This window comes from Cryptomeria japonica, chromosome 2, assembly GCF_030272615.1.
Source record: "Cryptomeria japonica chromosome 2, Sugi_1.0, whole genome shotgun sequence".
Lineage (NCBI taxonomy): Eukaryota > Viridiplantae > Streptophyta > Pinopsida > Cupressales > Cupressaceae > Cryptomeria > Cryptomeria japonica.
The window spans coordinates 234,264,269-234,282,236 of record NC_081406.1 but is presented as its reverse complement, the minus strand read 5'-3'; the positions used below and the strand labels follow the sequence as shown (position 1 = coordinate 234,282,236).

Below are 17,968 nucleotides of genomic sequence, written 5' to 3'. Positions count from 1 at the left end.
CGTACATAGCCTCTTCCATATTAATGGTCGGTGAGAGACCTGCTTCATTTATGTGATTTGCTTAGTCTCTTACAGTATTGTCGCCAAATAATATAGGAAGTGCGTTTGCATGGTGCACTGTATTACCTTTCTAGCTTCACATACGGCCTCTTCTCTCGATGCGAGAAGGTTTAATGCTAAAGGTTTCTTTCGTACATGAAAAGTGATTACTGTAAAACGTTCTTGTGGTGTTATATGTTGAATCTGTATGTGGTTTAATATTACATAGAAATTTATCTTTATTTTCATATTTAAACATGAATATTTTGTTTTTTTCTTTGTAAATAGGATCAGTCATTTTTAAAAAAACATTGTTTCCTTTCCTAAATAAAGTGTGTTTATTGAACTAAATGCTGACCTAGTTGCTCACTCAACACTATTTCTTAGCACATTTTAAATTAAAGATCACTCCTTACTTATATAAGCAATATTTGATGGCCCTTTAGCATGGGTAGTATGTGCCTTTCATCTTACACATGTTGGAGCTCCCATACAAAAAACTTTAAAAACTACCTTTTCAACAAAACTAAAGAGAACACCAAGCATTAATATATATTACTAACAAAATAACTGCATTATTTTATTCAAATTAAAGAACAGGATTTCCAATGAAATTTTTAAAGATATGACTAGTTTGAGAGGTGAACTTTTATATTCCTCATTGAGTCCTTATGCTCAAAATCGTACTCTAAGATTAAAATTAACATTTTTTTTTAATAATGCATGATTTGATCAAGAATCTTTTTGTGAATATAACATTTTGCTAATATTTTTCTTCAAATAACTTTCAATTATAGAGAAAAACTATTTAATGAGTATTGTATCATGTTCCGTATTAAATAAAATCTAATATTAATCAAGCTTTAATAGATATCACTTATTAAAAGACAAATAAGGAACATTATTTATCTAATGTAAAAGAATGATCATTTGAATAAAAGTTTAGGAGATAAAGCTATTTTGAGAGAGAAAATTAAAAAACGCATGAATCTTTATATTCTTTATTCAAGTCTTATGCTCAAAAATGTGTTAAAAGATTAAAATTAACTTTCTTTCTGAGTTGTTCATGATTTGCACAAGAATCATTTTGTAATTTTGGTTATTTTTTGGCCCTTATCACCAACCATAGATATGGTGATTTTTCTTTATGAATACATGTGTCAAATTTTATTGATTTAAATTAAGCTACACATATCAAAAAAAAAATATTGAGGGACACAAGATCACCCCACTTGAGGCAATGAAAGTCCAACTCAACATTTTGTTTAAGAAGATGGAAGCATATGTCATTGCTAACCCCACTTTATATAACGCATGACATAATTCATTGCTTCAAATTCAATGATTATCGTCAAGTCTTCAAGTATTTTGGTCGAATAATAAAGGAAATGCATTTCCATGGTGGGTTGTATTACTATTATAGTTGCACATACCGCTTCTCTTCTTGATACTAAAAGGGTTTAATGTTGTAAGTTTCTTTCTTTAGGATGGAGGTAGTTCCAATCAGTTATACTTGTGATGTCATGGTTTGAATCATTATGTGTTTTAATATTAACTTGAAATTTATTTTTACTTCCATATTCAAACACGATTCCTTTGGTAAATACGATCAATCATTTTTCGAATTTTTTATTTTTTCTCTCATATAATATGAATGATCCAATATCACACTTTTTCTTTGTAAATTCAAAAACTGAAGATTATTTCTCACTTCTATAAGCACTCAATGCATGAAACAATGTCCATCTTTGCAAAAGAAATATTTAATGGCCCTTTAGTAAGAGTGCTACACATTTCACCCTATGCACGTAGAAACTGCCAATTAAAACTACAAATAACTTATTAGACAAAACATTAAAGAACAATCAATCAATAAAATTATAGCAAGCATTAATATATATTAATTATTAATAATAAAATTAACACCATTATTTTATCCAAATTAAAGTACAATCATTCATCTCAAATTTTAGGAGAGTCCAATTTCTCTAGACAAAATTCAAAAATGTAGGAACCATTATATTCCTTATTTGAGTCCTTATATTAAGTGATTTTGAGATGTATTTTCATTGTGTTAAAGAGTTAAAATTAACATTTTTTTAAAGCAATGTCTCAAGTGATAAAAAAATCTTCCTTTTAGTCGATAGGCTATTTATTACAGGAAACCTTCCACTAGTTTCCACACTTCTCAACTCTTTTTTTTAATATGTGTTGTCAAATTTTTCAGGCGCAAAAATGACCATCGAAGACATATGTGTGAATGGGTACAAGTTGTTGTCGCTGCCACCGGTTTTTGATATTTTTTTCACTGTTCTTCCATTGTATTGAAAAGATGTTTGTTTGTTTTGCATGCATGAACTAATTTCGAGTTTGCAGGTTTGTGTGATGTTTGTATTGCAATGGCTTTCAGAATACACAAAACTTGCACAAAACATTAAAATCACTGCAGTAATACTAATAAATGACATTAGAAGAGTGAGATTGATCCAAGAATAGCACTCGAAAATCACTAGGATAGTTATTGAGTTTCTAATCTTATCTCTATTAATAGAAAATCACAATTAAGTTAATTGATTTGTAGTAAACTTAGCGGACTATATAATGCAGTTTTTCTCCCAAACAGAACATGAAATACGTAGCTTTCATTTTCAGATTTCCTCTTACATGCCCAGGTGAAAATATAATGTCTCGTGCATGTGTAAGGAAGTACACAAATTTAACTCTTTTCAGCTTCACATTCCATACAAACAAATTTAACTCTTTTCAGCTTCTCATTCCATACAAATTTTAGCTCTATCTTTTAGAATGAAGAACATTTTAGAAAAATTATTAATCTCATTTTTATTGTTTTACTGCGAAATTTTGCACTTTGAGTGATCAATGGTGACCTTTGAGAAAGTTTTTCCTCTTAGTTTAATAATTTCCTCCGAATATTACTATTATATTCTCTAATGTCAGCTTTTAGTCTATGCATTATTTCTTCAGCCTTGAAAAATGTATTGGTTTTTAGTTGAACCAGTAGACATAGATTTTTGAAAACGCTTTAGGAATTTCAAGCAAATGCAATTATCAGGTATAAAGCCAAATTCCATATCTTTGCCAGCGTCCTCCATGCCTGCGCCAAAATACGATTTTTTCGAATAGTGTATGGATATTCATTAGAACATAATGGAAGGGGGACTTTTCTCAGATATTATAGTTCGAAATGCTATGATCGATATGTATGCAAAGTGTAGAAGCAGGTGAATGGTTTGACAGAACGCCACAAAGAGATGCCATCTCATGAACTGGAATGATTGCTAGATATGCACAATATGGATATGCGGAAAAGGCTTTAAAAAATTTCAAGCAAATGCAACTGGAAGGCATAAATTCCAAATTCCACAACCTGTGTGTACCAAAATGGGAACTTTGGTAAAAGCTATGCACATCCATGAAAGCATTGCGGAAGAAGGATTTTTGTCAGATGTTCTATTTGCAACTGCCTTGGTAGACGTGGGTTCTTCTTAAAATTAAATTCTTAAATCAAAAGAAAATAGAATATAACTAATAAGTTGTGAAACCAAAGATCTTCTAAACATATATGTTGTATATCAAAATAGCTAGTATGTTGAATGATGCTAATTTTTATGCTTGTTTTTCTTATTTAGTATTCAAAGATCATAAGTTGTTGTGCTTGATAAGTACTCACATGTTTTCTTTGGATTTTCTCAACATTTAAAAAGATGTAGGCACTTGGTACGTGTTTAGAAAAAGTTTACTCAATATATTTTTCTTCGTACATTATGCAAATTATTTTTCAATCTTATAACCAAATTGATCATTGTAAAAGTCATCTTACATCTTATTTCTCAATTAATTATCGAAGAGGATAATTTCATTAAGTAAGAACTGAGGTTGAAATTCATTAAGAGGTTTTTATTACATCATAATTTTCCTTGTCTTTCTTCTTCAACTTTATATCTTGCAACATTTTCTATTCACTTCGTTGCATTCATAGGCATAAAATCTGTTGCTCCTCTTTTCATTGATTTTTTGTTTGTCCTAGCTTTTGTGTGGTTTGTGGGTGCCTTTCACTAGTGATAATCGTGAATGCATCAATCCTCAAAAAAAAATTATTTTTCTAAATGAATGAATGAATGTGTAAAAGTTCATATAATTTGTGTGGTCTCAACTATGATGCAGACTCAAAACTATTTCTCTCCACCATTGTAACTATTGTTCAAAACCCTTCTCGACTTAACATGAAATCACTCAATAAACAAAGATTCTAAGGTTGGTGACTCCCATTAATTTGCAAGCCAATGCATACTTCTTTTCAAACACTCTAATATTTCTAATAATTTTTAGCTTCTTGTAATGATCTTCCATGAAGCACTAGCTTCCAACTACAACTAAGTTGTAAATCCACCATTAAATTCCTTATTTTAGCTATTTTACAATGGCAAACATTTTTAATCAAAGTTATATACAAATGCATAATCTAACATACTCCATGTTGTAAGAAGTTTTAAAAAACAGCTAAGATCAAGAACTCAATGAATAGCACAAATAAGAGAGACAAAATATTGATAAGAATAGACTGTATCCTAATCAAGATGCAAAATACCATCAACTGGATCATTAAAATTAGATACAATGTAGATGAGCCTCCTTATAAAGGCAAGGCCATATAGATATGTGAGCACACAATCATGACATGTTGCTCAATGAGAAACAAGGGTAGGTAGGAAAAATAATAAAGTATTCCATAAGAGGTGGATCACCCATCAATGGTGAAATGTAACAACAATATAAGACCAAAAATTGTGGAATTTCTCCTACAAGCAACTTCTCTATGTGCACACTTCCATAAGTCAACTTAAGTAAAGTGTAATTATGAAACATAATTTACACCAACACATGTTATGAGACACAAATTTCTACAAAGAACATTTTAACGAAACATTCATTCAAATTCCACTTATTAGAAGAAACCTTCCACTAGTTTCCATATTTCTGACATTGGTGTTTTCTTTATGATCACATAATTTTTTTAGGCATTTTTTATTTTTCCAAGTACAAAACTAACCATCAAAGATAAATTTGTGAATGGGTACAAGTTCTTCTCCTCACCGTTGGTTTCTGATATTTTTTCACTATTCTTCCCTTGCACTAAAAACATGTTTGGTTGTTTTGCATGCATGAATTGATTTCTGATTTTCAGGTCTGTGTGATGATTACATTACAATGACTTTTAGAAATATAACACTCTCTAATTATAATTAATATGTTTCCCCCAAATTTGTGCATACCTATTGAGAAGAACCATCCACTATTAAGCTTAATGTATAGAAGATAAACCAAACAAGATAGTGTTGTCCACAAAATTGTTGAGGAGATGACGAGGGGAGTGAGGAGGCCAGTAGGACACCATTTAATCTTATTTTGAGCTATGAGTCTATCATATTCCTACCTAGCACCTTATCAACAATAATGAAAACATAAGAGGAGAGGGCATCTCCCTAGTGGAGACCCCTTTCACTATGAAAGAAACCTCTTACAATTCCATTGACCTAGACAAAAAATCTTAGTGTAGTAACACATTCATTAATGAGTTGAATGGCCTTGTCTTGAAACACAAAATTTTTAAGAATAATGAAGAGGATTTAAAGAATTTATAATAGATTGCTCAATAAATACAACATAAATTGACTAACATTCAAATATGGCGAAAGAAAAACTAAAATTTGTGTGTATATATGTAAAACATGTAGCAAGAATATGTGAAGAGGATATAACAATAACAAATGAACCTAATAGAATACAATTGAAACTACCATTACATGTAGATATAATTGTACAATAAGGTTCAACAATATCATGACAAACTATTTGAATGTGTCATATCAGATCATTACTTTATGATTAATAGGTACTCAAAGGAAAATTTTCTTCTTCCTAACCACTAAAACTTGTCAAAAGATATTGTATTATTAAGAAGAATCATAGAAAATATTTTAAAATTAAAATCATCAAAATGATGTTATTGATCTAGCCATCAAAGTGGTTGATGTTGTTGACTCATTTTGTATTTTGGTGCAACATTCATTTGATTTCTATGGCATTCACTATGAAAATCATGTTACTCCTTGCTCCCTATTTGCCAGTGGATCGTCAGGAGCTATATGTGCATAGCGTTGTTGTTGTGGTAGTATGGCTCATTTCTAAGTTGAGTGATCTACAGTTCCTTGTTGCAGTGTGCTTGCTTGATGGCATCTTTATGGCCTTCACCTTCTACAATGATGGGGCTATTATTAAAATCATCTTATACTTTCCCGATGATTGATTGGAGAGCAAATGTCAAATCATAATGTATTTAAGATTATTGCATGTCATGTGTATCATTAGTGCTCCATTTTCTTTTTAGTAGTGCTATATATGTTTTTGGCCCTTGTTGTTTTTCTCAAGTTCAAGTTGATGGAGCATAATGAAATTGATGGCTCTTCTCAATCAAGCTTTCTCTCTTGATCTTTTATGTTTACTCTGGTCTATCTGTGAAAAATCTATTACAATTACTGATTATTATCCTCCTACCTTTGATAGATTATTTGAGCAACAAATATCAAAAAATAACACAACTACAATTTAACAAACTCATATAAATGTGCAACACAATGAACACAATATTTTCAGAAAATTGTCCCTGGAAAAACCCCGAAGGGAAAACCAGTACTATAGATGAGGAATATAAATTAACTATAGAAAATCAAGAGATATAAATATTGCTTGTCTATTATTGGCAGAGCTTTGATGACCTCCCAATTTCTCCTACTGAGATTCCACTCCACTACTATCCTAACACTAACACTGCGCCCTTGCTAACACTGTAAGACTACTTGCTAACACTGCAAGTTCTTCACACAATTCATTCATTGTTTTCCAAATGCCTCCTGGCCCCCTTATATACTACTCTCGTTGGAAAACCAACGGCCGAGATTAATTCTCAATCAACGACTGAGATTAAAAACAACTAAATAACCCTAACCAAACTGGTTGCTAGAAGTTTCTAAAAAGAGTCAAATAATTAATAAAAATTGTTTGAACTCTAACTACATTTGTTAGCAAACAATTATTTACTAATTATTTAGCAAATGGACAAACAACTGTCCAAGCTAACAAACTAACAAACTAACACTCCCTCTTAGCAAGGAAGTTGTTCTGCATGACACCCAACTTCTCTCTGAAGAAGATGAATTTTGTCTTCCCCAATGCCTTTTTCAGAATGTCTGATACCTGCTGATTTGTAGGTATAAACTATAGTTGAACAACTCCACATTGTACACAATCTCTGATGAAGTGATATTGGATGTCTATATGTTTCGACCTATCATGAAACACCAGATTCTCAGTCAACTTAATGCAACTCTAATTGTTGCAGTGTATCACTGTAGTCTCCACCTTCTGACCAAACAAGGCTACTGGCAACTTTCGAAGCCAGATAGCTTCACATGTCGCCATGCTAGCTGCTATGTATTCTGACTCTGCAGAACTCAGAGCCACAGACTTCTGCTTCCTACTAAACCAAGAGACAACTCTTGATCCCATACTAAAACAACACCCTGAAGTGATCCTCTTGTCTGTTGTACTGCCTGCCCAATTTGTGTCAGTATAGCCCATCAACCTGATCCCTTCACCTCGAGCATATCTAATCCCATACTCGATTGTACCTCACAAATAATGCAACACATGCTTTGTCGTTGTCCAATGTACTCCCTTTGGCTCAACCATGAACTGACTAAGAGAGTTTACTGCAAAAGCTATATCTGGCCTCGTGTTGACCAAATACATGAGAGAACCAATCAACTACCTAAATAATGTGGGATCTACATCCTTCTCTTTGGATGTGTCTACCTTCCTCCAATTCGTGATCATAGGTGTAGACATGGCTTTGTAATCTTCCATCCTAAACCTTTTCAAGATTTTAATGCAATATTTCCCTTGTCCAAGGAAAATCTCTCCATCTATCTGCCATACCTGCATGCCTAGAAAGTAGTGCATAAGTCCCAAATCCTTCATCTTGAACTCTGCTGCAAGGTCCCTCTTGCACTCTTCTATGAGCCCTAGTGAACCTGTTAGAAACAAGTCATCCACATATAGAACAAGAATGAGAATCTCACCCCCAACCACCAAGTAGTAGAGATTAGCATCTGCCTTACTCTTCACAAATCCCATTTCCTGCAAGTAACTATCAATGCGTTCATACCACGCTCTGGGAGCCTACTTGAGTTTTTACAAAGCTCTCTTTAATCTACACACGTGGGTCTCTTTGTTGTGTGCCACAAAGCCTTCTGATTGTTCTATGTATACCTCCTCTTTCAACTCACCATTGAGGAATGTTGTCTTGACATCCATTTGATGGATTTGCCATCCCATTTGTGTTGAAATTGAGATTACAGCTCGTATAGAAGTATACCTAGCAACTAGAGCAAATGTCTCCTCATAGTCTATTCCCTCCTTACGAGAGAACCCTTTTGCCACAAACCTTGCCTTGTATTTCTCGATGCTACCATCTGCACCATGCTTGATCTTATAGATCCAACGTGATCCAACCACAGCCCTATCTGTTGGTCTAGGCACTACCTCCCAAACATCATTCTCCATAATTGAAGTATGCTCCTCAACCATAGCATCTTGCCAGGATTTTATGTAGCCTCCTGATAGCTAGAAGGTTCACTATTTACCAACTGACTAACTAATGCAACATAGTCATCAAACTTGGCTTGTTGTTTCCGTTGTCTACTACTCCTCTTAGGAGTACCCACTAACTCCTGAGTATTTTTTTGTCTTTGTTGAACCTTACAGTTGTTGCGGCCAACTGTAGAAGATGAAATATCAACCTCCATGTCTTCTTGATGCATCTCTTCTTGCACCTATTGCTCCATACTCTGAGAACTCTCACCTCCTGAGTCTATGCTTGTACTAGTAACTGTACTAGAGCTTTGCTGACCTTGATTCGGTTGAGTGATCCTTGGAGCTTGTGTTGGCTACTCACTCGAATCATCTATTGGCAAATCTCTGGACCTTCTAAATGCCTTGTCCTCCATGAACTTAACATCATGTCAAACAATAATCCGCCTAGTCCCTGCAATGAATATCTGATATGCCTATGAGGTTTCACTGTACCCCAAAAAGTACCCTCTTTCTGCAGTTTGATCTAACTTGGTACATGTATCCTTTGGAATGTGACAATATGCCAAACTCCCAAAGATCCTGAAGTGACTAACATCTGGCTTCTTCCCAGTGAATGCTTCCTTTGGTGTCATCTTCCCTAGCACCTTATGTGGAACCCTATTCTGTATGTATACTGTCGTACTACATGCTTCTGCCCATAAGTAATGGGGCAAGTCCTGATCATGTAGCATAGCCCTTGTTGCCTCTGATATGGACTGATTCTTCCTCTCAGCAACCCCATTCTATTGCGGGTTGTAAGGAACAGTCCACGCTCTCTTGATTCCTTCTCTGGTACAAAACTCTTGGAATTCATTCCCTTTGTACTCGCCTCCATTCTCTGACCAAAGAACCTTTATCTTCCTTCCTGTTGAGTTCTCCACAAGAGCCTTGAACTCTTGGAAGCGACTGAAAACCTCATCCTTGGTCTTCAAGAAGTATATCTAGGTCTTCCTGGAGAAATCATCAATAAAAGTACTAAAGTACTCATACCCTCTGAGAGATTTCATGGACATTGATCCACATACATCTGAATGTACTAGATCAAGAACACCCTTGGATCTAGTGTCACTCCTTGGAAAAGTTGCTTTCACAAACTTCCCCAACGCACATCCCTTACATACATCATCATGCTCTGTGCTCACGTTTGGAACACCTGTCACAGTCTCATGAAGCAATTTAAGTGCTCCATTATGTATATGGCCCATCCTCCTATGCCATAGCTCTCCAAGATCTCTAGGATTACTGCTGCTCATGAGTGCCTTAGGAGTGTCAAACTGCAACCTATAAAGTTGACCACTCCTAACTCCAATAGCTATGGGTGATTTCTAATCCTTATGCTTAATCAATACATGTTCTCCTCTAAAGAGTACATTGTACCCTTTGTCTTGAAGGATAGATACAGAAATCAAATTCATCCCTAAGCCTCGAACATGCAACACATCATGAAGAGGAATCATCTTACCATTCTCCCTCTGAAACTAAACAGTCCCTTTCCCAACTGAGTTGAGTTTGGACATGTTTTTCATAGAGATCTGGATTCTGGTGCTTTCCTCCTTATAATTGGAGAAGTATTCTCTAACTCCTGTCATATGAAATGATGCCCCACTATCTATGTACCAAACACTCTGTGAGGTTGAGATAACCATACACGCTATGAGTGCAAACTCATCTTCCATTCTATTCGAGAGCTCATCTGCACTTGCTGAAGCTGCAACTTGCTTCTTGCCTTTCTTGTCATTCTTCTTCCTTTCTATGCAATCGCTGACATAGTGGCCAAACTCGTGACAGCCGTAGCACTTGATCTTCAACAAGTCTTTCTTCTTCTTCTCACCTTGTGGATTTGATCCTTTGCTGGACCCCTTCTTTGCTTTTCCTTTACCCGCTAGGGCAACGTTCTCCTATTCTGCCTTACTTTTTTTACACTTATTGTTCGCTCCATTGACAAGGCTTAGTCTAAGCTCCTCCTAAGTGAAGTCACTCCAAAGTTGATCCCAACTTGGTAAGGTGTCTCGTCCATTCACAACTTGAACAAAGACATCCCACTGCTTAGAAAACCCATTTAGGGTTATCCGTACCAGCTCATCATCACTTGGTTTATCTCCAACAGTTGCTAACTCATCCTTGACGAGTCTAAGTCTAGTGAGGTAACTCGTCACGTCTTCTCCCTTATTCATTCGGGTATTCCTCAACTTTTCTCTAAGAATGAACTTCCGATTAGTGGTAGCATTTTGGTACAAATTCAGAATGGCATCCCACATCTTCTTTGCAGTATCTAACTCTGCAATATGTGGAACTATATGGTTCTTGACACCATCAAGGATTAGCTTCCTCACTTTGGAATCATCCTTCTTGTATGCTGCAAGCTGTGTTGCATCTGAAGGTACAGTTACAATAGTGGTAACATATTCCTTGATACCATTCTCTTCTAGCAATAAAGAAATTTTGGCTTTCCAGACACCAAAATTAGAGGCTCCATCCAATCTATCCTAATCCCTTAAACCAACTAAGGCCATCTCAAAGGTTAAAGCAAATAAAAATTCTAAAGAGGTTAAACTAGGTTTTATAAACCCTCAGTTTCCTTCGCCTAGGGTAAATCTCTTCTACCCTTAACTTAGCTCTGATACCATGTGAAAAAACTATTACAATTATTGATTATTATCCTCCTATCTTTGATAGATTATTTGAGCAACAAATATCGAAAAACATTAACACAACTACAATTTAACAAACTCATATAAATGCACAACACAATGAACACAATATTTTCAAACAATTGTCCCTGAAAAAACCCCGAAGGGAAAACCATTACTACAGATGAGGAATATATATTAACTACAACAAATCAAGAGATACAAATATTGCTTGCCTATTATTGGCAGAGCTTCAATGACCTCCCAATTTCTCTTGTTGAGATTCCACCCCGCTACTATCCCAACTCTATCACTGTGCCCTTGCTAACATTGCAAGACTACTTGCTAACACTGCAAGTTCTTCACATAATTCATTCATTATTTTCCAAATGCCTCCTAACCCCCTTATATACTACTCTCGTTGGAAAACCAACGACCAAGATTAATTCTCAATCAACGGCTGAGATTAAAAACAACTAATTAACCCTAACCAAATTGGTTGCTAGAAGTTTCTAAAAAAAGTCAAATAATTAATAAAAATTATTTGAACTCTAACTACATTTGTTAGCAAACAATTATTTACTAATTATTTAGCAAATGGACAAACAGCTGTCCAAGCTAACAAACTAACACAATCTTCCATTGGTTCAGCTCATGTTACTTGGGTCAAGCATTGCTCCCCATTTTTGTATTCTACTATGCTTCCTAATGGCATTATCTCTATCTTCTTATGTGCACTTCATATTTTTATAATATTTATATACAATCTTATCATGTTTTATAAAAAAAAGCGAAAAATAAATAATTTTTTTTAAAATGATGGAACAACTCTATAAAAAAAATGCATCCCATGATGGGTGGAACATGACAATCGATTATTATAGATCGATAAGCTAAATGTCACTAAATGCAAAAACACAAAAAACCAATAGCATGTGCATAGAAAGAGGACAAGGTAATGACATAGGAGAAGTAATGATACCTATTAAAATATGAAGAATGCAAATTTTGGTCTGTAAGTATCAAATGAATAGTGTAAAAAATCGTACAAATGCTAATAAAAAAAATGGTTCACAATAAACAATGAATAACAATGATCCATCAAATTGCTAATCATATTTGAAATAAATTTTAACTTCTAATATAGAAGGATTAATCCCTAAGGCCAAACCTTAATGAATACAAAATAAATTGAACTTGTCAAAATTAATTAAATTAAATTAATTTATTTGTTAAAATTATGGTATATGAATATGGAAAACGTTACAGTTGAATAAACTAAAGTTAGTACTATAATTGATCATGTGGTAGTTTTCAGCTAGAAATCAAGATTCTGGAATAAGCTGAGCTAATTTTTGTAGTCAACATATAGGTTCCCACCATTGTTATCATAATTTGAACATAATTAAAATTGTATGTACATGGACATGTTGGAATAATGATGAAATGTACATCGGTCACTCCAAATTTTGAGAGGGTCAATTTCATCATCTGAAATCAAGCTTCATTTAAAAGGATGATACATAATTGACCCTATTTTACTACATGGCACTTGAGTTGAACAAGACACAATGTTAAACTACAAGGTTATAAGAAAATTTAACCCACATTTAGATATTCAAGTTGATATCTTGACATGCAAAATGAGGTTTATGGTGTTTACTAACAACTTTCAATAACTTGCTTGATTGGGGGATTACCCATGATCAAATTATTGGAGGAATTGGTTTAACAACTTGTAGAAATTAGTATAAATGAAAATAGATTACTAACTTTTGTGGTCGATGAATAAGTGTACACTTTTTTTATCATATCTTTGAAATGTAAGAATTTCATGTTTTTAGATGTGTTGGAAGAATGTTGAAATGTAAATTGAGTCATTCTCATAATTTTTGGATAGTCAACTATGTATTTTAAATTAAAATTGGATGGATTAGATAACAAACAACTTCATCTAGTTTACAACATAATAATTGAAATGGACAACATGAACTTGAACTATAATGGTATTAAAACATTTGTACTACAAAATAGATTTTGGTGGTGTTTTCTAGCAAATTTAACTAGCTTGCTATGTAGGATGACATTTTCCTCATCTAATCCTTTGATGGAGTAAATAAACATGTGAGAATAAATGTTAGTCATGCAATTAATGCCTAAAATGTAGTATGAATATTTATAAAATATTCTTATAATAAATCATGAATACAAATTCATTTTAAAATCAATATCGTAAAAAGAAGTAAAACTTTTGTAATTCAGATTTACATATAATTATGAATAGCAAAATATGACATAGTACTAATTAGTTTTTTAAAATCAAATTTTATTTTATAAACGATTGAATAAATTTAAACTTAATTTTGTAATTTATAAATTTATAGAAATCAAATTGTATTAAACTTAAGGAACATGCTGACTCTCATATAAGACAAAGCCAAGGATATACTTGTTACGCACAAAAGATAAGCCACTCTATTTGAATGCAGAATATGAGGGAGAATACAAAGACAAAATCTGTTGTTTTCGACTAGGGTTGAAGAATACAGACTAATATCAAATATTTGTTGCAACTAAAGGTCTTAGCGATTAAGACTTATCAATTATTTTAGTCATACACAATTATGGTACGCCCTCGGAAATGTAATAATGCAATTAAAGATCTTAGCGATTAAGACCTGATCAATTCCTCTGGTCATAAAAAATTATGTTACGGCCTCGAAAATTATTAAATGCCAAATTTAATGGTGACATTACCCACGATTTCGGTTGGGCGAGACGATAAATATATGGCAGTCGATTCAAATAAGAAATCGAAATGATTTGCTTGCTTACATTGGTATCGTCATATTAAAATCATTATATCTTTGACCTAGAAGCTAAGATGTGAGTGAAGGAATGTATCAATCAAACCGGAGAAATGGAGTCGCGTACGATTCCCAAATTTGTCGACTTAAATCAGCCAAGCATATCCGTCTTCAAATTTATATTAACCAAACAACTATTATCACTTATAACATCTATAAATACCTATCGATCCATGCTCCTTACACACAAACTGTAAGAAGAATCATAAGAAATTTAGTGCGAATTACTAGACATAGGAGAAGATGGTGGCTGGAACAGTAACCATAGAAACTGAGTCTATAGTGGCGCCAAAGAGATTGTGGAATGCATTGGTGAAAGATCATGATCTCATTGCCAGGGAAATACCAGAGCTTTGTGCCGGAGTCAAATTTCTCGAGGGCAAGGGCGGGGTCGGCAGCATCAAACAAATCAACTTCACCCCTGGTATGTATACGACATCTATTGCTTAGTTATCATTAAAAACTCTTAATTGAAAAGGAGATATTTTGAGATTGACATGAAAGTGTTAGTACAGGCGCGACGGAGTTTAGCTATGTGAAGGAGCGCGTGGACGTTGTTGACGAAGAGAAGTTAATATACAGCTACACAGACATAGAGGGAGGGGAGCTGGGAAAGAATTTGGCATCTGCCCAGTTCACGCTGAAGGTGAGTCCAAAAGCAGGGGGTGGAAGCGTTGTGAGTCATATCTGCAACTTTGACACTCTCCCTGGGGTTCCTCAAGAGGAAGGAAAACTTGAGGCCATGAAAGCCCAGCTCACCGCTTTGTTTAAAAAGATGGAAGCATATGTCATCGCTAACCCCACTTTATATAACGCATGACGTACTTCGCCTCTTCAATAATGGTCAGCGGTAGACCTCCTTCGTTTATGTGGCTTACTTCGAGTCGTCAAGTGTTTTCGCCGAATAATACATGAAGTGCTTCTCCGTTATGCACTGTATCACCGTTCTAGTTTCACATAGGGCTTCTTCTCTCGATGGTGTAAGGCTTAATGCCGAATGTGTCAGTAATCACTGTAAGCATCCTTACTTGAATCCATATGGTAAGTAGTTTCTTCTTTTGTGCTAAATGATGGATTTTTTTATGTTTTTTAATTTATTTATTTATATTGAATTAATTAATTTATAGTGTGGGCTTATCAAGAATACACCTGTAAATTAGGTTATTATTGGCTATTATCAACAATCAATGATATGAAGATTTCTTTAACCTGAACATAAGATTTTATCGAGAATGTTTTTCTTCGCTTTTAATTATGGGAAATCAGTTATCTAATAATGAACATTTGTCAATAAATGAGACTAATAATAATTAGTGGTTTAAGGTTTTATATGAAGTTTTATCATGGGTTAAAATTGATAAATAATTTGTTTATTAAATCTAATATTAAAGTGGTTTAGTTGAATAAAGAAAGGCATAATATATTGATATACTAGTCAAAGCATTGACAATCTTATTTGACATGATGGTTATTGAGGAATAATTGCATAGATATGTCAACAATCCTAAATATTATTTTCAAATTAAATTTAAATAGATATTTTAAATATATGGTTGAAATATGAACAAAAAACTATTAGATGTAAGATAAGTAAGAAGAATAGGATATATTAAAAATTCTATTTGAAAAAGATAAGCTTATAAAAAATATACGTTAAAGGCATCGGTGTACCTCCTCTCCTTGTTTCATATGCTCAATTGGGAGAAGGCTTGTTCTAGCAAAGAATCTGGAGGCCTAAGCGTTAGAGATTCTTGTTCTCTAAATATGGCTCTCCTTACAAAAAATGGGTGGAGACTTACTTCTAAAAGGGCAGATTGGTCAAACGTGATTAAAAGCAAATACTTTGATGGGAGGGATAGTAAATCCTTCTAGTTGATGATGCTCTACCCCAGGGTTCTCACATATGGAATGATCTTCTCAAAACTAAACCTTTGAATTTGAAAGGTCCTCTTTGGTAGGTTGGGAATGGTGGGAATGCATAATTTAAGAAGGACCCTTGGTCCTTTGCCACCATGTTCGAATATCACCTGATTTTCTCAGCTATTAAGAAGGAATTGGTTAATAGGTTTGGGATCTTTGGTGAAGATTAATTGAATCTAACCTCTTTCTTACCTGAGTAGAAAATTAATCCCATGAATTTTGACCTTTTGTTTTGAACAGCGGCTGAGGAACTCTTAGGGATTCTACATAACTTAAGGTTCTTTAGATTGGAAATTGAAGACAAACTAGTCTGGACCTCTTCAAAAAGATGGGAATTATTCAGGAAAGTCTAGGATTCATGTTCTAACTATCGCATAGCTTTCTCAGTTCAAATATGTGCATTTGGAAAACCAAAATACTACCAATATTTTCTTCTTCTAATGGATGGCCTACCATAAAAAAATTCTCACTATTGATAACCTCCAAAAATGGGAAATCCATCTTGTGAATAGGTGTGTTTTGCAAGAAAAAGAAGAAGAAAATATTAATCATCTCCTATTTCACTACCAATATTCTTGGAATGTTAGGCACAAGATTATAAGCATTTTTTCTATATCCTAGGTGTGGCGTACGAATCCCAAGTAGGTATCTTATAGCCAGATCCCTCCATTGACTCATCCCTTCATAAAGGAACTCTAGTGGCAACCTTTCCTCCATGATGGGTGGAGTTTATGGAAAGAACCTAACAAATGAATCATTAGAGATAAAAAGATCCAATGAGAAGATTTATCCTATTCCATATTTAATCACATCAAGGAGAATAAGAAATTTTTTGATAGGAAAAAGCATACACATCCACTCTCAAATCTAGATTGCTTTATTGCAAGAAGCTGGGATACGACCAATTCCCTCTCTCTTTTTATATCCCCTTCTATTGGGCATAGAAATATTATTAAATGGTCCTCACTCGACACTAAATCATTTAAATTAATTTTTAATGGGTCATCTAAATGGAACCTAGGTCAAGTAGGTGGGGGTGGTGTCATCAAGGATCTAAATGGAAACTTGGTGTTGGCCTATGCAATTAACCTTGGCATTAAAACTTATAGCTTTGCAAAAGTGGCGTTGGCTTATTATTGGATATCTATTATCAAGGACAAAAGATATCAAAGAACTTTTTTTTAGAGTGACTCAAATAATTTCATCATGATGCTACAAGGTCAACAATGCTAGACATGAGTACTAAGGACTTGATCACCAAATGCCAATGCTTACTAGGCAAACTTTGTAATGTTAGAATCAAGTGCAAGTGTGTAGATAGGCTAGGTAACTAAGGCCCCATCTCCTACAAGCTAAAAGATAGACAACATTGCATAAATTACCCGAGGATATATGTGCCACGATTTAGGTGGACATAAACCCCAATAATACATAAACATATATAGATCACCTATTTATTTATTTTTGTGTCTATCTTGTTCTTTAATAGTTTATTGATTTTGAGGTATCTTATTAAAATTAGTGAATTCTCAATATTGCCTTTGACTAACATTTTCTTAGAGCTAGTTTTAGAAATCCTTTTTGTGCCATTGTTTTGGATTAAAGAAAAAACAAGTTTTGAAGGGGCCCTGAAACCCTTTACAAAATGATTCTAAGAGGTATAGAATCAGAAAGAGACGTCCAAAATAAAAAGAGCTATAAGGAGAAGCATAAGAAACAACAGCCAAAGAGACAACAAAAAGACCAAACCCAGACACAGACAAACCCAGTAATAGACAACAAGTCGATTACATTAGGCTT

General features: G+C 34.0%; 1 protein-coding gene across 1 annotated transcript; it reads left to right on the top strand.

The window, feature by feature from the left end:
- Nucleotides 1–14,491: 14,491 nt before the first annotated feature.
- LOC131028043 (major allergen Pru ar 1-like) lies at nucleotides 14,492–15,068 on the top strand. Its single transcript, XM_057958159.1, has 2 exons — nucleotides 14,492–14,672; nucleotides 14,764–15,068. The coding sequence occupies exons 1-2, from the start codon at nucleotides 14,492–14,494 to the stop codon at nucleotides 15,066–15,068; spliced, it is 486 nt and encodes a 161-aa protein (XP_057814142.1).
- The last annotated feature ends 2,900 nt before the right edge of the window (nucleotides 15,069–17,968 follow it).

Coding starts and splice junctions, on each gene's coding strand:
- LOC131028043 (XM_057958159.1), top strand. CDS start 14,492: ATGGTGGCTGGAACAGTAACCATAGAAACTGAGTCTATAGTGGCGCCA. Junction 14,673..14,763: donor ACAAATCAACTTCACCCCTG/GTATGTATACGA, acceptor GTGTTAGTACAG/GCGCGACGGAGTTTAGCTAT.